Raw genomic sequence first — 20,245 nt, 5'->3', positions numbered from 1 at the left:
CACGGGTCTATCGCGAAAGCCGAGGGCTGTTGCCAAGCCATTTTATCATTCCATCGTATTGTGAGAGTATAGTAAGAAGATACGATCACCGCGCTGCCCGACTACAAGACTACACGTGCTAACACGAGAGTAGAGAGTAGAGATTCTGTGTGCTTGAGGTCAGGGCGGATTGACGCCGAAGACGTACGAGGTATGAGTTTCACAGCACCTGATGTAATTTGAACTAATTTCATAACCTGAGCTTAACCGACACGAAATCAATGGAGAGTACGATACTGGAAACTAGTTAGCAACGCTATCGCTTGACAAAACTGATATTAAAACTACCCGCTTCAAATACTGCTATACTGTTAGTGTACGGCCGCAACATTACTGAAGTTACACTTGCGTCACGTAATAGCAGCTACATGTACTGGTTGCTCATTTGCATTGCCAGAAAGCGGGTAATGTTCATAACTGCGTAATGGTACCCATGGTTGCTCACTTGCCATCTGTGTCAGTCCAGGTTTCCAGTACCCTCTCAGCTAGCGTTCATTCATCGGTCTTCTGGGGAAAAGCACTCGTGGGACACACCTTGCTGACGCCTCCCGCTACTGCGAGTGATGTGCGTCACGAGGGAACACTACGGTGTTCTCTGTCCTTGGAATACACAGAATACACAGTATTACTATTAGCTCAAGGGCGCGGTAAGACATTGTCTTGGTATGATCAAGAGCCTTAAAAGTATCGCCAGTTTGTCCTTGGGAGCAGGTACATGAACACATATGTACATGTACATTGTTTCAGTATTCGGGTCCGGTTCCCTCCCTCACTGACCCTTGCAGCATACTATTGTCACATGGTGCTGTGCACATGCCGGGCCATGACCATCGTGATATTGCTAAAATGTGTTTTATTGAGCGCACAAAGCAATGATGATATGAATGCAAGGAGAGCAAGAAGAGCAAAGAATTCAAGAATAGAACAAAAGTTAAACAGCAAAATTGAAGGGTATAACAGCAATGTTTATGAAAAAGGGGAAAGAAAAGAGCCAGAAAGGAAACAATAGAGCCTAGGATCCGGTTCGGAGCCTCGTCCTCTCTCTGACTGGTGTATGCTGAGTACTACTGTCACTGCCTGGCTTTAGTACATGTAGATGCATGTGTACAATTGTAGGTATTCTCAGTCTGTGGCGCTGATCACTGTCCGCTGCTCCAGCACTTTTTTCAGGGGTACAAAAGCCTCTTCTACGGGCAAAATAGATAAGAATTTTTTGTGGTGAAGGAAACTACTACCGGTATGGCTACAATGTGCACGACCAACTCAACTCAAGCACTGGGGTGTAGTGGTGTAGTGGTGTAGTGGAGACACGGCAAGGTACGATGTGCTCATATTATGTAGCTTGGCGTTTGGGACGAATGCTCGTATGCGTGTGTTTGTGTGTGTGTGTGTGTGTGTGTGCGCGCGCGCGCGCGTGTGTGTGTATGTGTGCATGTGTGTGTGCATGTGTGTGTGTATGTGTGTATGTGTGTGTGTGTGCGTGTGTGTGTGTGTGTGTGTGTATGTCCCATATCTTCAATCTATCATTATGCATGTGTGTATGGCAACGTTAGTGTGAACTTCTAATGGATTGTCTGCTTCATTGGCTTGTCTAAATTCTAGCGCTATCCGTATGCAAGTTCCAGCAGCACTGTACGTTTCGTTATCACCTTTAGAACTTCTGTCACCTTCAACTTCTTTGGGTGTGGCACTTTTTTATGTAGAAAGTGCTCAATTGCACCACTATACCCTTTAACTGTACTCATTCCTTTATCTGCTATCCATTCGTTATCTACCTCCACTGAGGAGCTCTTTTAAAACCCAAGAAAGAAACTTCCTCGCTATGGAGTATGGTGTTGTGGATGTGGGCCAAGAGCGCAGTGCGGAGAGGTGGACGGTTCAGATTATTTTTCAAATGGCCGAGTTTCTCGCTATTCGGGTCCGAATCCAGCGACGTCACATTTTACTATGCTGGCATTCCTGCGAAAATACCGATCATTAACATCATCCACAAATACAATGGTAGTTGTACTGTTGCACATCAAGTCATTTTCTGAAACGCCAGGTGTGTGTCACCTCAATTGGACCTGCAGAATATCTCTAATCCAATAAGGTCCCATAGCCGAGTCAAGAACACTGAAGATGAACTGAGACTCTAAGTGGGCTAAGTAACGTTAGTTCTGTGGGCTGATATGCAAACGAATGCCACCCCGCAGTCTGCAAGGAAGGTAGTAAGGTACGCGATGCTAAACTACACGTAAATGGAATGGACAGTCTGTGGTTATGCAGATGATGCTGATCGCCTCCGATAACACTCTGAATGTTAGGCGATTGGTGTTGCACGCTGGTCTGTGGCAATCTGTGCCTTGCAATCAACTAGTGTAAGAATGCAGTTTTACACTCAGACAGGCTTAGACTCTGTACAGGTGACCATTGATTGAAGTACAATGTAGGACCATGCTGCTGAGCCCTGTATTGGCAAGCAGACTTCACTGCGGTATCGTTTTCTCTGGCCGGCACTGCAGTGCCCGTAGCTTCCAGTCACCTCCACGCCACAGGATATGCACTGGGTCTACTCTTGCTGTGGACAGACTCAGTGTTACCATGGTGCCCAGAGCCCCATAACGGAGTCACCATGGTAGCGGTATCGCCACTGGCAAGGACTTAATACACTTGCCATTCGAAGATGCCGAGACCTCTGGTCGGTTGAGCATGGCAGGCCCCATCAGCACCATCTCACCCCATGCTAACCCCATGCTAGCCCCATGCTAGCCCCATGCTAGACCCATGCTAGCCCCATGCTAGCCCCATGCTAGCCCCATGCTAGCCCCATGCTAGCCCCATGTGCCCGCCGGGTGAGTTGTATACCTTGTAAAAATAAAACTTATCCAACACCGATCACGGGCCGGCAAAATGCACTATGCTTCCAAAGGACAAGTTAGGTTATTAATTTACTACTATATTATTTTGCATGAGTTCAGGACGGACACGAGGTGAGCATGTACCAGGAACTCAGCTTAGCCAGAGACAGCAGTGATATTTAGGACTAAGAAGGAGAGGGCAAGGCGAAAACTAGACAGGTACGAATGCAGACGTCACGTACACCACACTATTTTGGGTTTACTTTCCAAAAACAACAAGTACCTCCAAAGCACAAAAAAGGCCAAAAACTAAACCAAGAACATGTGCATTAACATGTCATTTTGAAAGACTTTTGGGTTTCCTAGTAGTGGTGAGAAATGGTGCTGGGGTGAAGTGGGGTGAGGGGTGGGGGACAGTACAAATTGTACAGTGCAGTGCAGGCACAATAATATGCAGTAGGGATGAACACTGGACACGGGATGTCTGAATTGAGCAAGACTGAGTGGATAATCCTTGAGCGGACAATGTTGAAGAACTGAAATTGATAGAATAGACCAGGGGAAATATTATCCAATGGGAACTGAGCATGGACTGCAGGGTATAATATTTATCACTGATTATTCTTTCTACTGAGAGACCATCATCAAGAGAGAAGAAAGGGAGAACGGAGCGAAGATAAGAAACTAAGTTACTTCAGAGAAAGACATGGCCAATCCAACTTGAGTGCTGTGTCTCTTTATGGCTCATTGACGCCACTGCGATACCCATCACGAGGTTGATCCGGAATAGGAGCGGGCGTCTGGGCACGAGTGGGAGCCTCCTCGCGAGGGAGCTCATCACGGACCAGCAGCTTCGGTGCCGGATAGGCGAGGGTTGGACAGCCGTCGCACGGTGCCTTGGGTCCAGTGTAGTCGCTGCGATGCTTGCAGATGATGTACTTGTGTGTGTGATCGAAGAAGTAGCTCCAGACGCGACGCATGTGGTTGGCCAGGTACGGCACAGCGCACGAACGTTGTACTGTGTTGTACTTCCAGTCGATGTCGTTGACGCCTGTGACAAACCAGCCGGACCAAGCACCGCTGAACCACTGGATCTGATAAGCCACGATATCGCCACCCTCGATAATGTAGTCTGCGTTGGTATCCAGTCCAGCTACCCATCTGCAATCGCTAGTTCTTCTACGTGTAACCTCCGTACACTGGGATTGGGAGCCTAGCTCATGATTAACACAGTCACTACCCGAACATACAGCAAGAGCACTGTGTCCAAACACAACAACCAACAGCACAACTAGACTAGCTACCGACGATATCTTCATGATTACAGCAGTGTGAAACTATGGCCAAGGGGTTAACGGTTGGGGAGGGTTGCTCAACTTTGCTGAACTCAAATTGCTGCTTGCAAATGCTGAACTTGGAAGAGAAGTGTTCTGACTTTTTGCCGCAGCTTGCCCCCTTTTATACTGCTCTGTGGCCCATTATTTTGACAGCATCTTACCCGTATCCATTCGGGGAATAGCATCCACGTTTTTGAGCTGTCTTCTACAAGTATATGTCGCTCAGGTTGGAAACCATAAGAACACTGTACATGATTTTAGTGGAGCATAGCGAGGTCTCCTGGGCTCTCAAGCCATCTCCGTTGGTGGAGGAGGTTTGTGGTTACGTTGGAGTCATCGCGAATGCATGTAACAAGTGTACGTCACTGGAGCTACATGTATGTACGTACATGCTAGTGAGAACAGGCAAGAGTTAATAGGCTCCTGGGAGCTTACGTGTACATGTGCGTGCTCTGGACACATGCATTGAGATGTTCATGAACGCAACCATGGCCTGGAAGTGCTCATGAATAGGGGTACCAAGCGTGTACGCCTTGAGGCATGACCTAGCTTCGCCCGAATGTGTTTTGAACAGTGTACGGCTGGCTGACAAGTACCGGTAGTTAGTTACTGTAATCAACGGGTGGTAAACACAACGTGCTAGGGGGTTGCGGCCCACTCCTCCTTCTTTGCCTTTACAGTTTGACACGCAGGTCCTCCCTCAGAGATGCTCCTTGTCAAGCGCTCTGGGACCATGTGTTGGCGTTGTGAATACGCTCTGTCATCGCATGCTACTGTTGAATGTCTGGAACCCAACGCGGCAAGTACAACCCACTCATATCAAGCTCAGGGAATACTCATCTTCACGCTACCTGTTTTCCCTCGCAGGCTGAATAGCATTGTCGCACATGCGCACCACATATGCATGTATGCGTCCTGTTCATGCTTCGTATACAGTGCTGCAGTACTGAGTTCTGTGAACTCTTTCTCGCTCAGCCTCTTTTGATCCTGTGCTGAACTGAACCTCTGAATCAACACCACCTACTCACGGTCATTCAGGGCATACATGTACATGTAGCCTCAGTTGTAGCGGACATTCAAGGGGTATGCTGGTCGGCTGGCCTCTTACTCTTAGCCCATGGCCCAGTGCATTGATAGTGGCTCCAGGGTAGATCTACATACAGTACATACCCGTGTCGGGTCGTCTACACGTTCACCGTCTGGTGCCGGAGTGGTGGCGCCGTTCATTCAGTGAATCAGTGTGTGTGTGTTACATGTTACATTGGGATACCGGTAAGTGCAATGGTTAATGACGGGCATGTTACACTATTTACACGTGACTGTACAGTGAACTGTACTGGTACAATGTCAATCAATGTACATGACTTTATACATGTATCTGTGTTTGTATTTTAATTTTGTATTGATGAATTCTCCACAGTGGCCTACACTACTAGGGCCCTTTCAAGGTCTGCTCAGGTGCGGAAGATCGTGACGGGTTCAGCTGGAGGACCATGCCAGATGGTATGACAGATGATAGACCTGCAGTTGACACGCATGCGGGAAAAGGGGTTGTATGAAACGAGACGCACGGCACGATTTTCAGGCACATGATCGTATGCATGTGCTCCACCCGCACTAAGAGTATTGCACATCCTACTGTATCCCAAGAGTGGCTGCATGTATACCAAGAGTGGCTGCATGTATACCAAGAGTGGCTGCATGTATACCAAGAGTGGCTGCATGATTCGATGAACATAATCTTAGAAGTTAGATGGTATGAGCGTGATCACGATCTTCGGATGACTATGAATGTTGTCTCCAGTTGTACCGCTGAGCGTTTCAAAAGTGTTTCAGACGTCTCGGCTGTTGATGGATAGCTTACAAGCAGACAACAATGAACCTGAGGGGGAGTAAGCGACTATGTTTACCACCCTCTGCCTGATGCTGAGCTGAATGCCTGGCACGTTGTGCGCTGCTGTCTGCCTCGGCCGTACCTAATTGCACTGGTCATCTGCGACCTTTTTTTTTTAAAGAAACATTCACACATGTGCACAACTCTACATACATGTACATTGTACTCTCTAGCGACTCGAATCTAGTATAAGTACTCTGACAAAATAGCTTGCAATTAAACATTTGAGATAATCTCTTTCTTGTGTGTTCGACATCACAACTAAACATCATCCCATCTCTGTTGCCTTTGACGAATGGGTTTGTACTTGAACTCAAACAGGACGCTAAAACAACATTGGTTGATTGGTCTAATGACATTAAAATGTCATTAGACTCATTTATTAATAATAGTTACAGTTCGCATGTCACTCATGGAAGGATCCATGGGCTTAACGTATCTGTCAACGAAATGCAGGCAGAAGAGCCAACAAAAGGCATCTCATTATTGTTAGAACGTATCGCAGTAAGACCAACTACGCAAGACTCACTACCACCAATCATTATCACCCCAGCGTAGCTATTGCTATTCAATGTGCAGTTGCTCTTGTCAGTATTTGTAAACACGTAGTGTGCAACGAACAGTCAACTTTGACATTACTGCGTGGGATATGAGACCCAAGTGTTTCCATTCTCACCCCTCACTGACGCCACCACAATCTATTGCTCCGTTCGTAAACAGGGCAGTTTTCAATTTGTGTTGACGAGGCAATCGGAACCGAAGTCTTCACCATCAACACCCATACTTCGCGTTGAGCCATTGAAGTTGAATTTCAGTCTTGCTAGATTGCATGACACTTCGCTCAGGCCCTCCTACTCCTAATAATCACGTGGACGCGCGAGTGCCAACACAATCATGTACATGACTATACCACGGCAAGGCACAGCCAACAGTGGTCTGAATCAGTGAAGGACTGACACTTCTATCAAGGCTAGTGGTACAATCATGAGCCATGACAATGGGATACAACTATGGTTGAGAAGTACACTTCAGACCATCCCCTGTGTTATCACGTCTTACCAGGTTCTGGTGGTATCGATGCTGGACATTGTGCAGTTTTGCAATATCGAGATCATCGCTCCATAATTTCTTCCGTCCAAGGCTGTTCAGTGGGTACAGCCACAGTCTGTATCACCACTACCGTTAATTCAGCCTAGGCGGTGTACGGTCATGATTGTGTCAAGATACCAGAGGAATATTTATCATCCTGGAAGTAGGTTTCTCTCTCTCTCTCTCTCTCTCGCTCTCTCTCTCTCTCTCTCTCTCTCTCTCTCTCTCTCTCTCTCTCTCTCTCTCTCTCTCCTCTCTCTCTCTCTCTCTCTCTCTCTCTCTCTCTCTCTCTCTCTCTCTCTCTCTCTCTCTCTCTCTCTCTCTCTCTCTCTCTCTCTCTCCTTCTCTCTTCGACTTTGCGTAGCTCTAGCAATGAAGCCGAATTCATCAGTCGAGCTTGGTCTGCCCTCTTGCACAGTCACCTTGTGTGTGCGTATCATTACCGGTAGTCGTTCTCTTTGTATTTACCCAATTTTCCTGGCAAATGACTGCCAATGACAGCTGAATATGAAATGAAGCTCCTCTGCTTCCTTTCCTTCGTAATCCATTGTTGTGTTTTAAGTAAATAAAATGATGATCAACAGCTTACCTAATGGTATCTGCACAGCACATCATGTCAGTTAACTACTTCAAGTAGGAAGCCAATAATAATTGTTTCTCTGTTCTAAAAAGTATTCATTTGCCTTGGAGAACCCCAGACAAGACCCTCAGAGCCAAACGAAAAATGCAGGTGATAGAATATGTTTCTCAATGCACCTAGATGTACTTCGAAGTGCGTGCTTGCGAATTTTGGAGCGTGTTTCGCACTTTCAAGGCGCTTCTAGTATACCAACTCTATGAACATTGTAGATGCTGCTGGGCAGCATTCTTGCCATTGCGCCGAAAATGATCGATAAGGTCGAGGTAAGCAGAAGACTGTAGTGTATGACAAAATACTGTGGTATAACATTTGTTATGGTGAAAAACTGCAATACATGTACAGAGTGAGACATGTACAGAGTGAGACATGTACAGAGTGAGACATGTACAGAGTGAGACATGTACAGAGTGAGACATGTACAGAGTGAGACATGTACAGAGTGAGACATGTACAGAGTGAGACATGTACAGAGTGAGACAGTCTTTTGAGATGCTCTATAGTACTGTAGTAGCAAACCAGTGCCACCAGAGAATTGTCCTGGCTAATCTGGTGTTTGCCTAGCTCTCCTGCAATGCTGCATGCTCGCAAACACTCATACAATTTGTGAATGAAATCGCTGCTAACGTTAGAATGCATCATGTACGCACCAGAGCACTCTGACATATTTACATCACTAAAACGTGCAGACATCGTTGAGTAACCTTCAGTCACGTGCAGTGCGTAACTGACATCGCCTGCTTTGACATTGGCAGTGGTGATTCCATTGAGAACTCGAGCGGAGGCGGAGCTTCGATTTTCGAATTGAATGGTCCGGTTCAAAATTGAAGAAGGTCGGAGACTCTTGTCTTAGGCTGACGCCGTCACGTCCATTGTGCACCTAAATCTAAGCTCTGCCTGTTGCTAGCATGCTGTCATGATCACAGCGCTACACTACAGCAGAGGGTCATGATCAAAACGTGAAGCAACACTGAGTTGACAGGTGACGTGTCTGCTGCATCTGCATCAATGACCTGCAGAGTCCATCGTGGAACGTCTTTACGTGATTATCAATTTGGCATTGTGATCTGTGTCTGCGCTTTCCCCTGCACAAACCTACCGCGGTACATCTGTACATGGAGAGCCTCGATGTACATGTACGGCGAGTGCATAACGCCATTAGCCTTGCACAATGGTTGACTTCGTACTGTAGCTGCGCCGTCAGATGGCCATGAAAAGATCATGATCTGCTTGGTGCCATTATAGGACTGCTATTGAACACAGCGCGATACGCGAGGTGGCAGTTTTGACAACGGCATATGCACACTGCCCTCATGATGTCTCTTGTCCTTGCCAAACAATTCTTCTTTGCTCGTTGACATTTTCAATGTGGGTTGAGCGTGAATGACTGACCTCTTGCCAATCTCTCCATCTTGATCGTTTCATGTACATGTCCGTGTCAAGTCCTAAAAAGACTCGACACGTACAAATGTACCCTTGTGTACACAGTGTACGCAAGGAGCAGAACAGGCAAGTTTTGGTTCCTTCTCGTCCAGTACATTTAGGCAGTTACTTTCCCAGAGGATGTGTCTCTGGGGAGTATGGCAACCTGATCGCCTACGCAGTTTTCAGATTTCAGATCACGAACGTGCAAATCGTGTCCAGTCATTCCTGAATAGACCTAGATACTGTCAGCATATTGCTATTGAACTCTTCTGCATGATTTAGATGTATCTAGTGGGGCTTTCGTTTAGTATTCGTACATGATACTCCGTTCACGATCTATACCCAAATCCATGGGCGGGACAGTATAAAAGGCAAAGAGTTCGAGAAGTCAAAGCAGAATTCCCCTCCACTCCTCTTCCTGTGCTTCGGTTCTCGACTCTAAGAAACCTTTCTTCCAAATAATACGAATACTCTTGCCTTAGGTAGAGAAGTTGCGCAACGTTTCCACTGCTGTAATCATGAAGATATCGTCGGTAGCTAGTCTAGTTGTGCTGTTGGTTGTTGTGTTTGGACACAGTGCTCTTGCTGTATGTTCGGGTAGTGACTGTGTTAATCATGAGCTAGGCTCCCAATCCCAGTGTACGGAGGTTACACGTAGAAGAACTAGCGATTGCAGATGGGTAGCTGGACTGGATACCAACGCAGACTACATTATCGAGGGTGGCGATATCGTGGCTTATCAGATCCAGTGGTTCAGCGGTGCTTGGTCCGGCTGGTTTGTCACAGGCGTTAACGACATCGACTGGAAGTACAACACAGTACAACGTTCGTGCGCTGTGCCGTACCTGGCCAACCACATGCGTCGCGTCTGGAGCTACTTCTTCGATCACACACACAAGTACATCATCTGCAAGCATCGCAGCGACTACAATGGACCCAAGGCACCGTGCGACAGCTGCCCAAGGTTCGTGTATCCGGCATTGAAGCGACCCGCGGCACCTTCTCTCGACGCTGAGCCATAAAGAAACAACCTGGTCTATTGAAGGAGTCTAGTGAAGGAGTCCGTATAACAAGAAGTGTTATATTCTATCTGCATCATCGCATCTCTAGCTGAAGTCTATTATCTCGTCTCATGTTATGCATACAAACCATGTATCCTTTACCTCGCTGGTAGTTCAATTTGATACCTATGATGAGTATCTGCTGTGACCAGTTTGCTGGCTACTTTTGCGCCCGAGTTTATTTCAATCTCCTTCATCACCTTGCACCAGTGTCTCATCCTATCATTACTGAGTCATTCACCGAAACGTAGTCATTGCTAGAATTGTTCTCCACATCACTGCCTTACAGACATTCTCACCTTTAGAGCACACGGCAACCTTCACTGTACCATACTTTCTTATGCTTTTTCTGACTCTTGTCTTTATTGTGCTGTAGCAACACCAGTTGTGATCACGCATGTACATGTATGCATCCAGTTATTTACATGTATACACTTATATGTCCTTTTCTCTTCTACATTTATTTATGGCTCAACATCCGAGTTTCAAATATACACTTTTTGTCAACGATTTCTCACACTGATAATTATTATGACAAGGTCGTATTGGACAATAAGCAGGTGTTATAGCAAAGACTCATTTCGATCGTTGTGAGTGATTTAAGCAGTGGGATAGCACTTTTCAGGTGGCTATGAGTATGAGTGTGCCGGCACACCAGGGGATGTGGCGGGGCCCTGGGGCCCCACGCACAAAACCCCTACACTGACCGTACATGTATCATTGTATGTGAATGTGTGCACTGGAGATAAGTAAAAGTACTCTTTGTGCTGGGACTACCCTGGCCCGGGATGATTGCACCATCTCATAATAACAAGAGTATAATTTTGTATTAACTTTATGGAGTACATGTACTCTTTGCAATTTCAAGTGGCCTCTAATTTCCTACAACATGTACTCTTGATAATAAAAAATGCAACCTCAGCTCAAGTTGATAGCCAAGGCCTCGAGCCCGCTGATGCGAGGTGAACAAGGGCCGCAGTATGTACATACTGGTATGTACATGACTGATATCATCAGTTCCTATCATACCCTGGTTTCTCATCATTGTGTTGCTTTTGCCCGTAAAAGAGGCTGTTCAAGACACGTGAAAAAAACAAACACAAAACATGCCTGATTGTACTCTTGCTCATATTGAACAGTGCTTGAACAGTGCTTCGGGAAGTTCCTCAAGCAAAGCATTAACATGCATATCATTGGGCCTAGTTCCCGTTTAGAAAACTGTCTATTTAAAGACGACCGCTCAAGGGACGTTCAAAATGTGGTCTCTGTTACCAGGTGGTCTCCTTATCCAGGGCCATTTGACTGGAAAATGGCTGGCCTTGGTCCTGTTTTCAGTTGTCTTTTAGGACAGGTGGTCGCTTTGACAGGTTATCTGTTTATACTGTACCACGATGATACCGATTTTACGTTGTACAGAGTATTTGGCTTGTATGAAGTCTTCATCATACCCAACTGAACATTCATCATACCCAACTGAACATTCATCATACCCAACTGAACATTCATCATACCCAACTGAACATCCATGTACATGTACAGCAAAGCAAACAACGTGAGAGCGAAAGGAGACCGTGTTAGCAACAGCACAATGTCTGGAGTCTTCGAGCCTTTAAAGTATATTTAGCGTCGCACCACACCCAGGCGATTTCGCCTCTTTGAAACATGTGAACGACAGAGAGAGAGAGAGAGAGAGAGAGAGAGAGAGAGAGAGAGAGAGAGAGAGAGAGAGAGAGAGAGAGAGAGAGAGAGAGAGAGAGAGAGAGAGAAAAGAATAATAGATGATGGCAAATGGACCTCATGGCTATGCAAAATAAATTCAAAATAGCTTCGTAATGTGTGCTTGGTGATGACAGCACATCTTATTCACAGCTTTGATATAGAACAGCTTCGAATAATATAATAATTATTGCTGAACACGGACTGTGTACAGTGTTAGCAATAATATTAATATACACTCCTTGAATTTTTAGGTATAGCTTGAGTGCCAGATGATCAGACAAAACAAAAAAACAAGTTTAAAGAAAAGGCTATTAGCCGAGGAAAGGGTAGGTGTACGTGCATACCCTTACGATTGAGTCCCTTGAAAAAGGTCCCTGCCTTGATTTGCAAGCCAGATCTGGCAATACTCATACAGTCTCCAGATAAAAAGAAGACAGCCCTGCATTAGGACTCCAGCAACGTTGTATACGTTCGATGGCTGGCAGCACGAAGCTAGCATGTAGCCGGGTAGTCACGTGACGCGGGCACGGGCGTACCAACCTCGTGACTATAGGTGCTGACGGGGGGTGCGGATCCGAAAATGGGGAATGGGTTGACGAGCATAGTGGTGACGGTGACCGTAGGCTGGTTTGCTGCCAGCGGACGGGTGACGACGATGTGGAACGAACCAGGGCAGGTGAGTGTGGGAGCGGTGAATTCCAGGGTGGCCTTGACAGACGGAGTGTCCACCATCACAAGGCTGCTGCTGGCATAGGAATCGGTCCATGCGCCACACTGGGGAGCTGAGCCATCAGCAACAAACACACATACTACGTGTTGACCCAGAGGGGTACCGTGAGCAGCCACAAGCAACGATGAGTTTGTTCCACCGGACGGCAACAGAACCATGGATGCTCTGACGGGATAGATCGAAACAGGGTCTAAAACAGAAAATACATGCAACAGAAAAACAGCAAAAGTAAGGCATCAAGAGTAACATGATCACGTGAGTATGTGCATGTGTAGGCAGGCATAGTGGGATGATTGAGAAACAGAGGGTACCAGGTTCAAGCCTTGCTTGGAAGCGGAAGGAATTTTTCCAGCCGTGCTGCGACCCACAGTTAATTGGGAACTCGTGGCCTGGCACGAGGGTAACATGGATGCAGCTAATGGGATTTCGGTCTTTGACCACTTGGTGACGGGTCTGATCTACTCACCTCCCACCGTTTAGGCGCTGCATCTGCGCCTTGATCCTAGAGGGTGGTGGCGTTCCTGCGGAAAACTCGGCTTCCAGCCGAGTCTCACGCGAACCGTGAAATTTATTTATGCTTGAGACGGAAGATTCATGCACAAAATAGTGCTGGAAAAAGGCCTAGGCGAAGCCAAGATTATACATGTATGTTGATGTCCAGGCTCTGTTCAATATATGTACATTAATCACGTGATACATGTATGTTACTGCTACAGTAAAACCTGTAACTAACGACCAGCCTGCTACTGTACTACCTACAAACCTCTAACTAAAGCCGACCTGCTACGGGCGGCCGCTTTTTCTGGCCCCAAGGGGTGGTCGTTAGATACAGGTGTTATTGGACGGCAATGCAATCGTATACTCACAACCCTGGGCGATTTTGATTTGAGCGGTAGCAGTGCCAAGCGGACTACGGGCAGTACAGGTCTGAACTAGACCGGTGTCATAGCGAGTGATATGCTTTGAGGCTGTGTTGAGAGGGCTGATGGTTACCTGAATAGCAACACGCAACAGACCAGGTCAAAGTGAGCTAAGCACACCAGTGTGTAGTACATACACATACCACTAGATACACGCCATCGATAAACAATATGGCCAACGTGCGGCCATCAGGATAAAGTGGGCAAATGGGAAATCAGACAATCCTGCACGGGCAGAATGTATAGATTTCTCAATATTTGGTGAATTTATCATCCTGTATACTAGTGATGCTGTGGATAAGAAGACGAGTCTCCGTTTCTCTAATGCATCACCCTTTACTGGCCTTTAGTCAAGAGTTTAGTATACCGGTAACTTCTCAATGTACTCGCTTCCTTTTGCATTAGCATTAAAACATGGACATGAGCATGACAGGTTTATCTCTAAATGTGCAGTGTTCCGGAAGAGGTTTGGGGATATTTCGTTTCCTGTATGACAGCCTGACGAGCCTGACGAACATACACAAGTATAAAACTGTACTACTATGGTAGAAAGTGAAATCCAACAAATGCAACAGTGCCTGCACTTTCACTGCTGTCTGCTATATGAGAGGATGGAACAAACTTTGCATCCGGATGCCGTTCCGAATTTTAATGTTGCAGAAGGAGGTGGGCACACACAGGAATATAGCCAAGGTAAAGTTGGTACGCACTGTGTCAGCACACAAGACATAAAGAATAGCGTGCGTGCACTCAATCGACATTCTCGGACTAACCACGACTGATCCGCTGGAAGGCTGATAGGCTGCGACGCAGGTGAGGTGAAACACAACTGACAGGGTGGCCGGTGGGATAAATGCGGTCATCTGACCATTGATGGTTTGACGGACCGTAAGGTCAGAGGAGGTGAAAGTTGGTGGCGTCACTACAGACCAACACGGACAAGAACAAAGAAAATTAATTCAAAACACCAACAAGAACAGTTACAATACGCCTGTGTGGATTCACTGAACGCGTGAGTTAAGAAGGCTGAAGAAAATGTTGAATGGTCTCAGCTGGGTTGACAGGTACACCATAGCTCAGTGGTTAGAGCAGACCTAGCTAGCCTCAAGCGAAGGTACCTGTACCTGGTTTGAGTCCTGGTGGCGACAGTCAATTGCTTCCCAGACTTTCCCCTTTTGCATATCTCTCAAACCAGTGAATAGTCCCATACAATAGCTGTCATGTATTTGTACATGAACTACATGTCACCGAGATGTAACTTCGCAAGTGTGCACAAAGTATCCCACAGTGACAACTGACCTACATATTATAATACATACGAACAAGATACAGAAATGCAAACGAACTGCAGAAAGGGTATCCCCAATCCCAACCGGGGTATCCCCCAACCCCAACCGGGGTGATGACAACCGTATAGCCTGTGGTTGTCACTCTCTGCTAAGAACCGAAATGTAGCTGTCTCACATCTCTCATTTAAGAATTGCCACCTTACAACTTCCCATGGGAACTCCCTTCATTTTCGACTATATCCTTATAAAAGTATAGAGGACAGAGATAGAGAGAGGATAGTCATATTATCATATAAACAACAGGCCCAAGCTGAACGTCCTCCGCTGCCATAAACAACAGGCCCTGTAGAAAACTAAGCGAAGAAAGCTTGGTGTCACTACATTCGATGGTCGATACCGAAGTCCGGGAGGGTGTGCAATGCAAGAGATGTTTACGACTAAAACCATGCTCTGGTACTTGCCTTTGCACACAGATGACACAAACTGCGCTTGAGTCATTCCGGAGGGGAAAACCCATTTTCCATCGCCCATGCAGGAAACGTTGGCCGTCACCTCGAAGCCGGGCTGGCAAGTTGGCGTGACGAGGTGATTGGTAGAAAAGGCCATGCGAGCTGGTTTGGTGGTATCCGGTACTGATCCGTGGTTGACGTCGAATCCAGGGCAAATTCCTGGAGGAAAACAGAAAATTCAGGAATAACTCATCTCAGGAAACAGAAACACTAAAACACCCTGTAGATCGATATCTGAAGTGTACAGATCATCTATGAAACTTACACGAGCGGGGGAATCGTATCGAAATGTTACATAGAGAGAATCAGAGAGAGAGAGAGAGAGAGAGAATCAGAGAGAGAGAGAGAGAGAGAGAGAGAGAGAGAGAGAGAGAGAGAGAGAGAGAGAGAGAGAGAGAGAGAGAGAGAGAGAGAGAGAGAGAGAGAGAGAGAGAGAGAGAGAGAGAGGAGAGAGAGAGAGAGAGAGAGAGAGAATGTGTAGCTCCTGTATAAAGGTTAACCTTTGAACCCCAATCCAGGTACTTGCCTCTGGCGTAGCAAACGGTGGACATAAACGTTGCTTTGTCCATCCCAGCCGGGTAAGACCAAGATCCATCGCCTGAACAAGTAGCGTTGTGGCTCACATCATAACCTAAATCGCACGTTGGCCTCACAGTGTATATGGTAGAAGAGGGCATAGCATCTGGCTTGCGGGAGTCTGGCACAGAGCCATGACTGATCTTGAAACCAGGGCAGGTTACTGTGGAAAAAGGCAGAAATGTACAGGAATAAAGCACATCAGGATATGTCAACGCGCCCCTCTGTATCACCATCTGAAGTGGAGAGGAATGAGGGAATAATCTAGAATTGCTATGAGACAGAGACAGAGACAGAGAGAGACCGAGACCGAGACAGAGACAGAGAGATAGAAAGAGAGAGAAAGAAAGAGAGAGAAAGAAAGAGAGAGAAAGAAAGAGAGAGAGAGAAAGAGAGAGAGAGAAAGAGAGAGAAAGAGAGAGAGAGAGAAAGAGAGAGAGAGAAAGAGAGAGAGAAAGAGAGAGAGAGAGAAAGAGAGAGAGAGAGAAAGAGAGAGAGAGAGAGAAAGAAAGAGAGAGAGAAAGAGAGAGAGAGAAAGAGAAATAGAGAGAGAGAGAGAGAGAGCAGACAAGGATACATAGGGTCACAGTGAAACTACATCATACAGTGCACATTATACTACCAACCCTGTGATCAAGACTGTATGTCAATCACCACGTCTTAGACACTATACTCTTGGTACACCCAGCCTAGATACTTACCTCGGACGGAACAAGCGGACGAGACGAACTGCGCTTGATCCATACCGGACGGGAAAGACCAGGATCCGTCGGCCAAACATGAAGCATTCCCCATTGCGGCGTAGCCTGACTTGCATGTTGGCTTCACGCCGTAATCCACTGACCAAGCCAATCCCGCTGTCTTTCGGCTGTCCGCAACGGAGCCAAAGTTGACGTTGAAGCCAGGACACAGCCCTGGCAGAAAACAGAAAATCGCAGAAATCAAGTACTTCAGTAATATATGCCGACATTGTGCCAGGCAGGGAGTAGTACAATGCCTACAAGGTATTGTACTACTCCGGCTCCCTGGTGCCAGGCGTGGGCCATCCTCTGATTTCATTTTTTAATTTTTTAATATAGGTGCCAAACATGTTACGCTTTTCATTCGTCTAAAAAAACACAAAAAACATACCGGTAGGGTCACCTACATGTACAGCAACTGTACTCTGCTAGCTATTTAAAAAAAGGAAGACATAATTTACTGGTGGTACAAGAAGAATAGAGAGCTTTGATAATAGAGAAGAGCTGGATGGAGTGGTGTGGACTACACACTAGCATGGGAACTACAGTCTATTTCAAAACTATAGACGCGTACCTAGGCAAAAAACGTTATGCCAGCATCTATACCACATAAAATCTGTGATCACTTTGTGCATAATTTTTTCCAAATTGGGCGTCTGTTATCCAATCGTTTAGAAACTATATGAGAGCATTGTGGAGCGGTCCTGAGCAATATTCCGAAAACCAGCCAAATTTGAAATATTTCAAAAACCCTACGCGTCTATAGTTTTGAAATGGACTGTAGTAGCAAGACTACCGTACTCTCAGATCTCGCTTGGGTCCCGCGCCATCCTGAAGAAAATCGTGTTTTTACCGATTTACAGCCTACATGTATGTCATGTATACATTATACAGTATGTGTGTTCGCTTATCCGGATACTTTTGTGGAAAACGGATGTGTGCGGATAAGCGAGGTGTGACTGTAAGAAACATAAACCTGGATATGTAGTGTTGGCAGTACTTGTACTTACTGGGGCGATCCATTACACCCTGGCGAATATCACAGCAGCCCTGAGATGGCGTTGCAAGTGCAAGGCACATGATGGCCATGATGGCCAAACGCAACTGCACAGAGAAAGAATGAGAGCAAAGGTAGCAACACAATACAGCGTCGTCATTCAGGAAAAAACTCAACAGAGTGTCGTTCAGGGTGAAAACAATAGAGGTTCTCTATCGATGTGTCGGAGTTAGAATATGATCATGATGACTACTCGATAGACCCTGCTACCATGTACCAGGCACTCTCTTGTAGTCCATAGATTTTCATGCGAGGTTAGAAAACCTCGTATGGACAGTATACAGGGTAAAAGAATTCATTGAGCTCAATCAGCACCATTGGCAGAGATTCAACACATACCGAGTCCTCGGTAGTTTTGCCTAAATATGTACATGTTCTGCAGTTGCCATAACATCCCGGGGGGGGGGGGGGGGGGTATTATGAGCTAAACAATTGAGGTCAACGGAAAGTCAAATCAAGAGGAGTCTTAGAATACTGACTGCATAGTACTGTGCATGTAAAATAAATAATTGCTGATATTCTGCTGGAGATGCCAGTGCCATAGGCATAGCAGTTAACTTTGCAGGAAAATGTAATTTGCGCACCTTAATCCTATACGTTTTACAAGATTTAGTACAGCTACACCATAGCTATAGGGTGTAGGGTGTAACTTGACGCAGGCAGATTCCAAATGCAACAGGACTGCATTGCATACATGTAAATGTTACGAGCGTGTCAACAGCCATGGCGGTTATTGTTTTCAACTCCCCCAAAGACCATTAGAATATGGTGATCAGAGAGAAGGATACTAGACTGAGGGGAAATAGATACGACATGTGAAAAGAATGCTACATCCATGACCACAGGCCAAGGCTCACAGGGCAACACAGTACAATACTATACAGGCCCGTAGCAGCCCCATTTTGATTGGTCCGGCAAGATCCGACCTCGATGGTATTTTTTAAACATTATTTTGCCGAAAATCAAGAAATTGTACACTCACTAAATACACCAGAATACCTCTTATATGCCTGGTAACCCTACCTAAAAACTATACCAAGTTGAAGAGGAGACATCACTCCACCAGTCTATGCATAAAAAACAGGGCGTCCATGGACCTTTTATTTTTACTTCTTTAGGTGGGAGCCTCCTTAATATTCCTTTTTATGCTACCGTGGACATGTCTATTTGCCAGGATGCATCAACATGAAGAATTTGGTTGCTAATTAACTATCACCCTAAATTCATGTTCAGTACATGTGCCTTCCAGCCGAAGCACACATTTAGCAATGAAATCCAATTTCAATGTTCGCGCTGCTTTGTGAAAGTCGGCTACTGTTTGCTTTCATGAAGTACTAGTACATACAGAACAGCATACACCCATGAATCTTCAAGCCCGTATGCCTAGCTTCCTACAGTGTTGTGCCTCGACAGATCATAAGTAATGGCCGACAACTTTAAATACGGACCATACAACATGCCTCATTCTTAGCATTATTTTATTCGCTTCAATGGAATTGGGCTTATTGCCCGTTTGGTATTGCGAATTCAAATAAAACAACAACAACAACAACAACAACACGCCTCACAACAGTACATCAAACAGTACAATTGATTATAAAACTTACTGAACTGTCGAAACCCATAGCTTGTTCTATCCCTTCTCGCCGACACGATTCCAGAAATTGAGACGCTCCGTTACAACACGATCACCAGGGTAAAGACAGACTGGTCAACACACGTCTTTATAATGTTGTCGACTATAGACACGGTCCCGCCACAGCCAGGATTCCAGTCGAAACTGGCGGTTAGGATAATGGAGCCAAAAGGATATTGGCGGCAACAGATCACAGATTATCGGGATACCACAAACTCAAAGGATGGAGCGTTGTCGTTATCCAAAATCCTTTCCGCCAATCCTAGCCGCCAAAAAGGTGGCGTAGCGAAACCGCTGGTGAGATCTACTGGTGAAAACGCGGAAACCAGGGAGTAATGATGTTGTACTGACAATCGCTGCTTCAAGTTTTCAAGCAAGCCAAGGAGTCCCTGAGAAGGAGTCCCTGAGCATACTGGTGTCACCCGGTGTAGTAGGCGCGGAGTTGCCTCCCTCCCCGAGGACTTCCCTTCAGCGACGGCGCGACCCAGTACACAATGGGCGCGTAATGTGCTTCTTGTTTCACCAGAGAACAACTACATGGTTGGTCGGTTGTGCTGCTCTGTGCTACAGTCTACTGTATGTAACTCTAACTTAGACTGGCGATACGCAGCTTGGTTGTTTGCCACGCAAGCCGCCATGCATCACTGAGATCTATTTCCCTTCGAATGATATTCCGCCGTCGTGACGGTGGTGTGTCGGATTCGCCAGTTCACGTAGATTGTAGGAGCTTCGTTGGATGCGCCTGTT

At 46.2% G+C, this 20,245-nt stretch overlaps 2 protein-coding genes across 2 annotated transcripts; both read right to left on the bottom strand.

Annotated features, from left to right (window-relative positions):
• Positions 1–11,898: 11,898 nt before the first annotated feature.
• LOC135812439 (uncharacterized) lies at positions 11,899–15,641 on the bottom strand. Its single transcript, XM_065325808.1, has 4 exons — positions 15,442–15,641; positions 14,465–14,613; positions 13,638–13,764; positions 11,899–12,961 (listed from the first exon to the last, which is right to left on the bottom strand). Exons 1-4 carry the CDS (start codon positions 15,584–15,586, stop codon positions 12,534–12,536), a joined length of 849 nt encoding a protein of 282 aa, XP_065181880.1. The 5' UTR covers positions 15,587–15,641; the 3' UTR covers positions 11,899–12,533.
• Positions 15,642–15,667: 26 nt separating this feature from the next.
• LOC135812813 (uncharacterized) lies at positions 15,668–19,664 on the bottom strand. The gene is made up of 5 exons (XM_065326030.1): positions 19,470–19,664; positions 17,816–17,909; positions 16,767–16,979; positions 16,016–16,228; positions 15,668–15,741 (listed from the first exon to the last, which is right to left on the bottom strand). Exons 1-5 carry the CDS (start codon positions 19,485–19,487, stop codon positions 15,668–15,670), a joined length of 612 nt encoding a protein of 203 aa, XP_065182102.1. The 5' UTR covers positions 19,488–19,664.
• Between the last annotated feature and the right edge of the window lie 581 nt (positions 19,665–20,245).

This window comes from Sycon ciliatum, chromosome 3 (genome assembly GCF_964019385.1).
Source record: "Sycon ciliatum chromosome 3, ocSycCili1.1, whole genome shotgun sequence".
Classification (NCBI taxonomy): Eukaryota; Metazoa; Porifera; class Calcarea; order Leucosolenida; family Sycettidae; genus Sycon; species Sycon ciliatum.
This window is presented reverse-complemented; position numbering and strand designations above follow the sequence as displayed.

Coding starts and splice junctions, on each gene's coding strand:
- LOC135812439 (XM_065325808.1), bottom strand. CDS start 15,586: ATGGCCTTTTCTACCAATCACCTCGTCACGCCAACTTGCCAGCCCGGC. Junction 13,765..14,464: donor CTTCCAGCGGATCAGTCGTG/GTTAGTCCGAGA, acceptor GTTGCTATTCAG/GTAACCATCAGCCCTCTCAA. Junction 12,962..13,637: donor AATCAAAATCGCCCAGGGTT/GTGAGTATACGA, acceptor TTTCTGTTTTAG/ACCCTGTTTCGATCTATCCC.
- LOC135812813 (XM_065326030.1), bottom strand. Junction 16,229..16,766: donor GTCCGCTTGTTCCGTCCGAG/GTAAGTATCTAG, acceptor CTTTTTCCACAG/TAACCTGCCCTGGTTTCAAG. Junction 15,742..16,015: donor CACCGTTTGCTACGCCAGAG/GCAAGTACCTGG, acceptor TAAGTTTCATAG/ATGATCTGTACACTTCAGAT.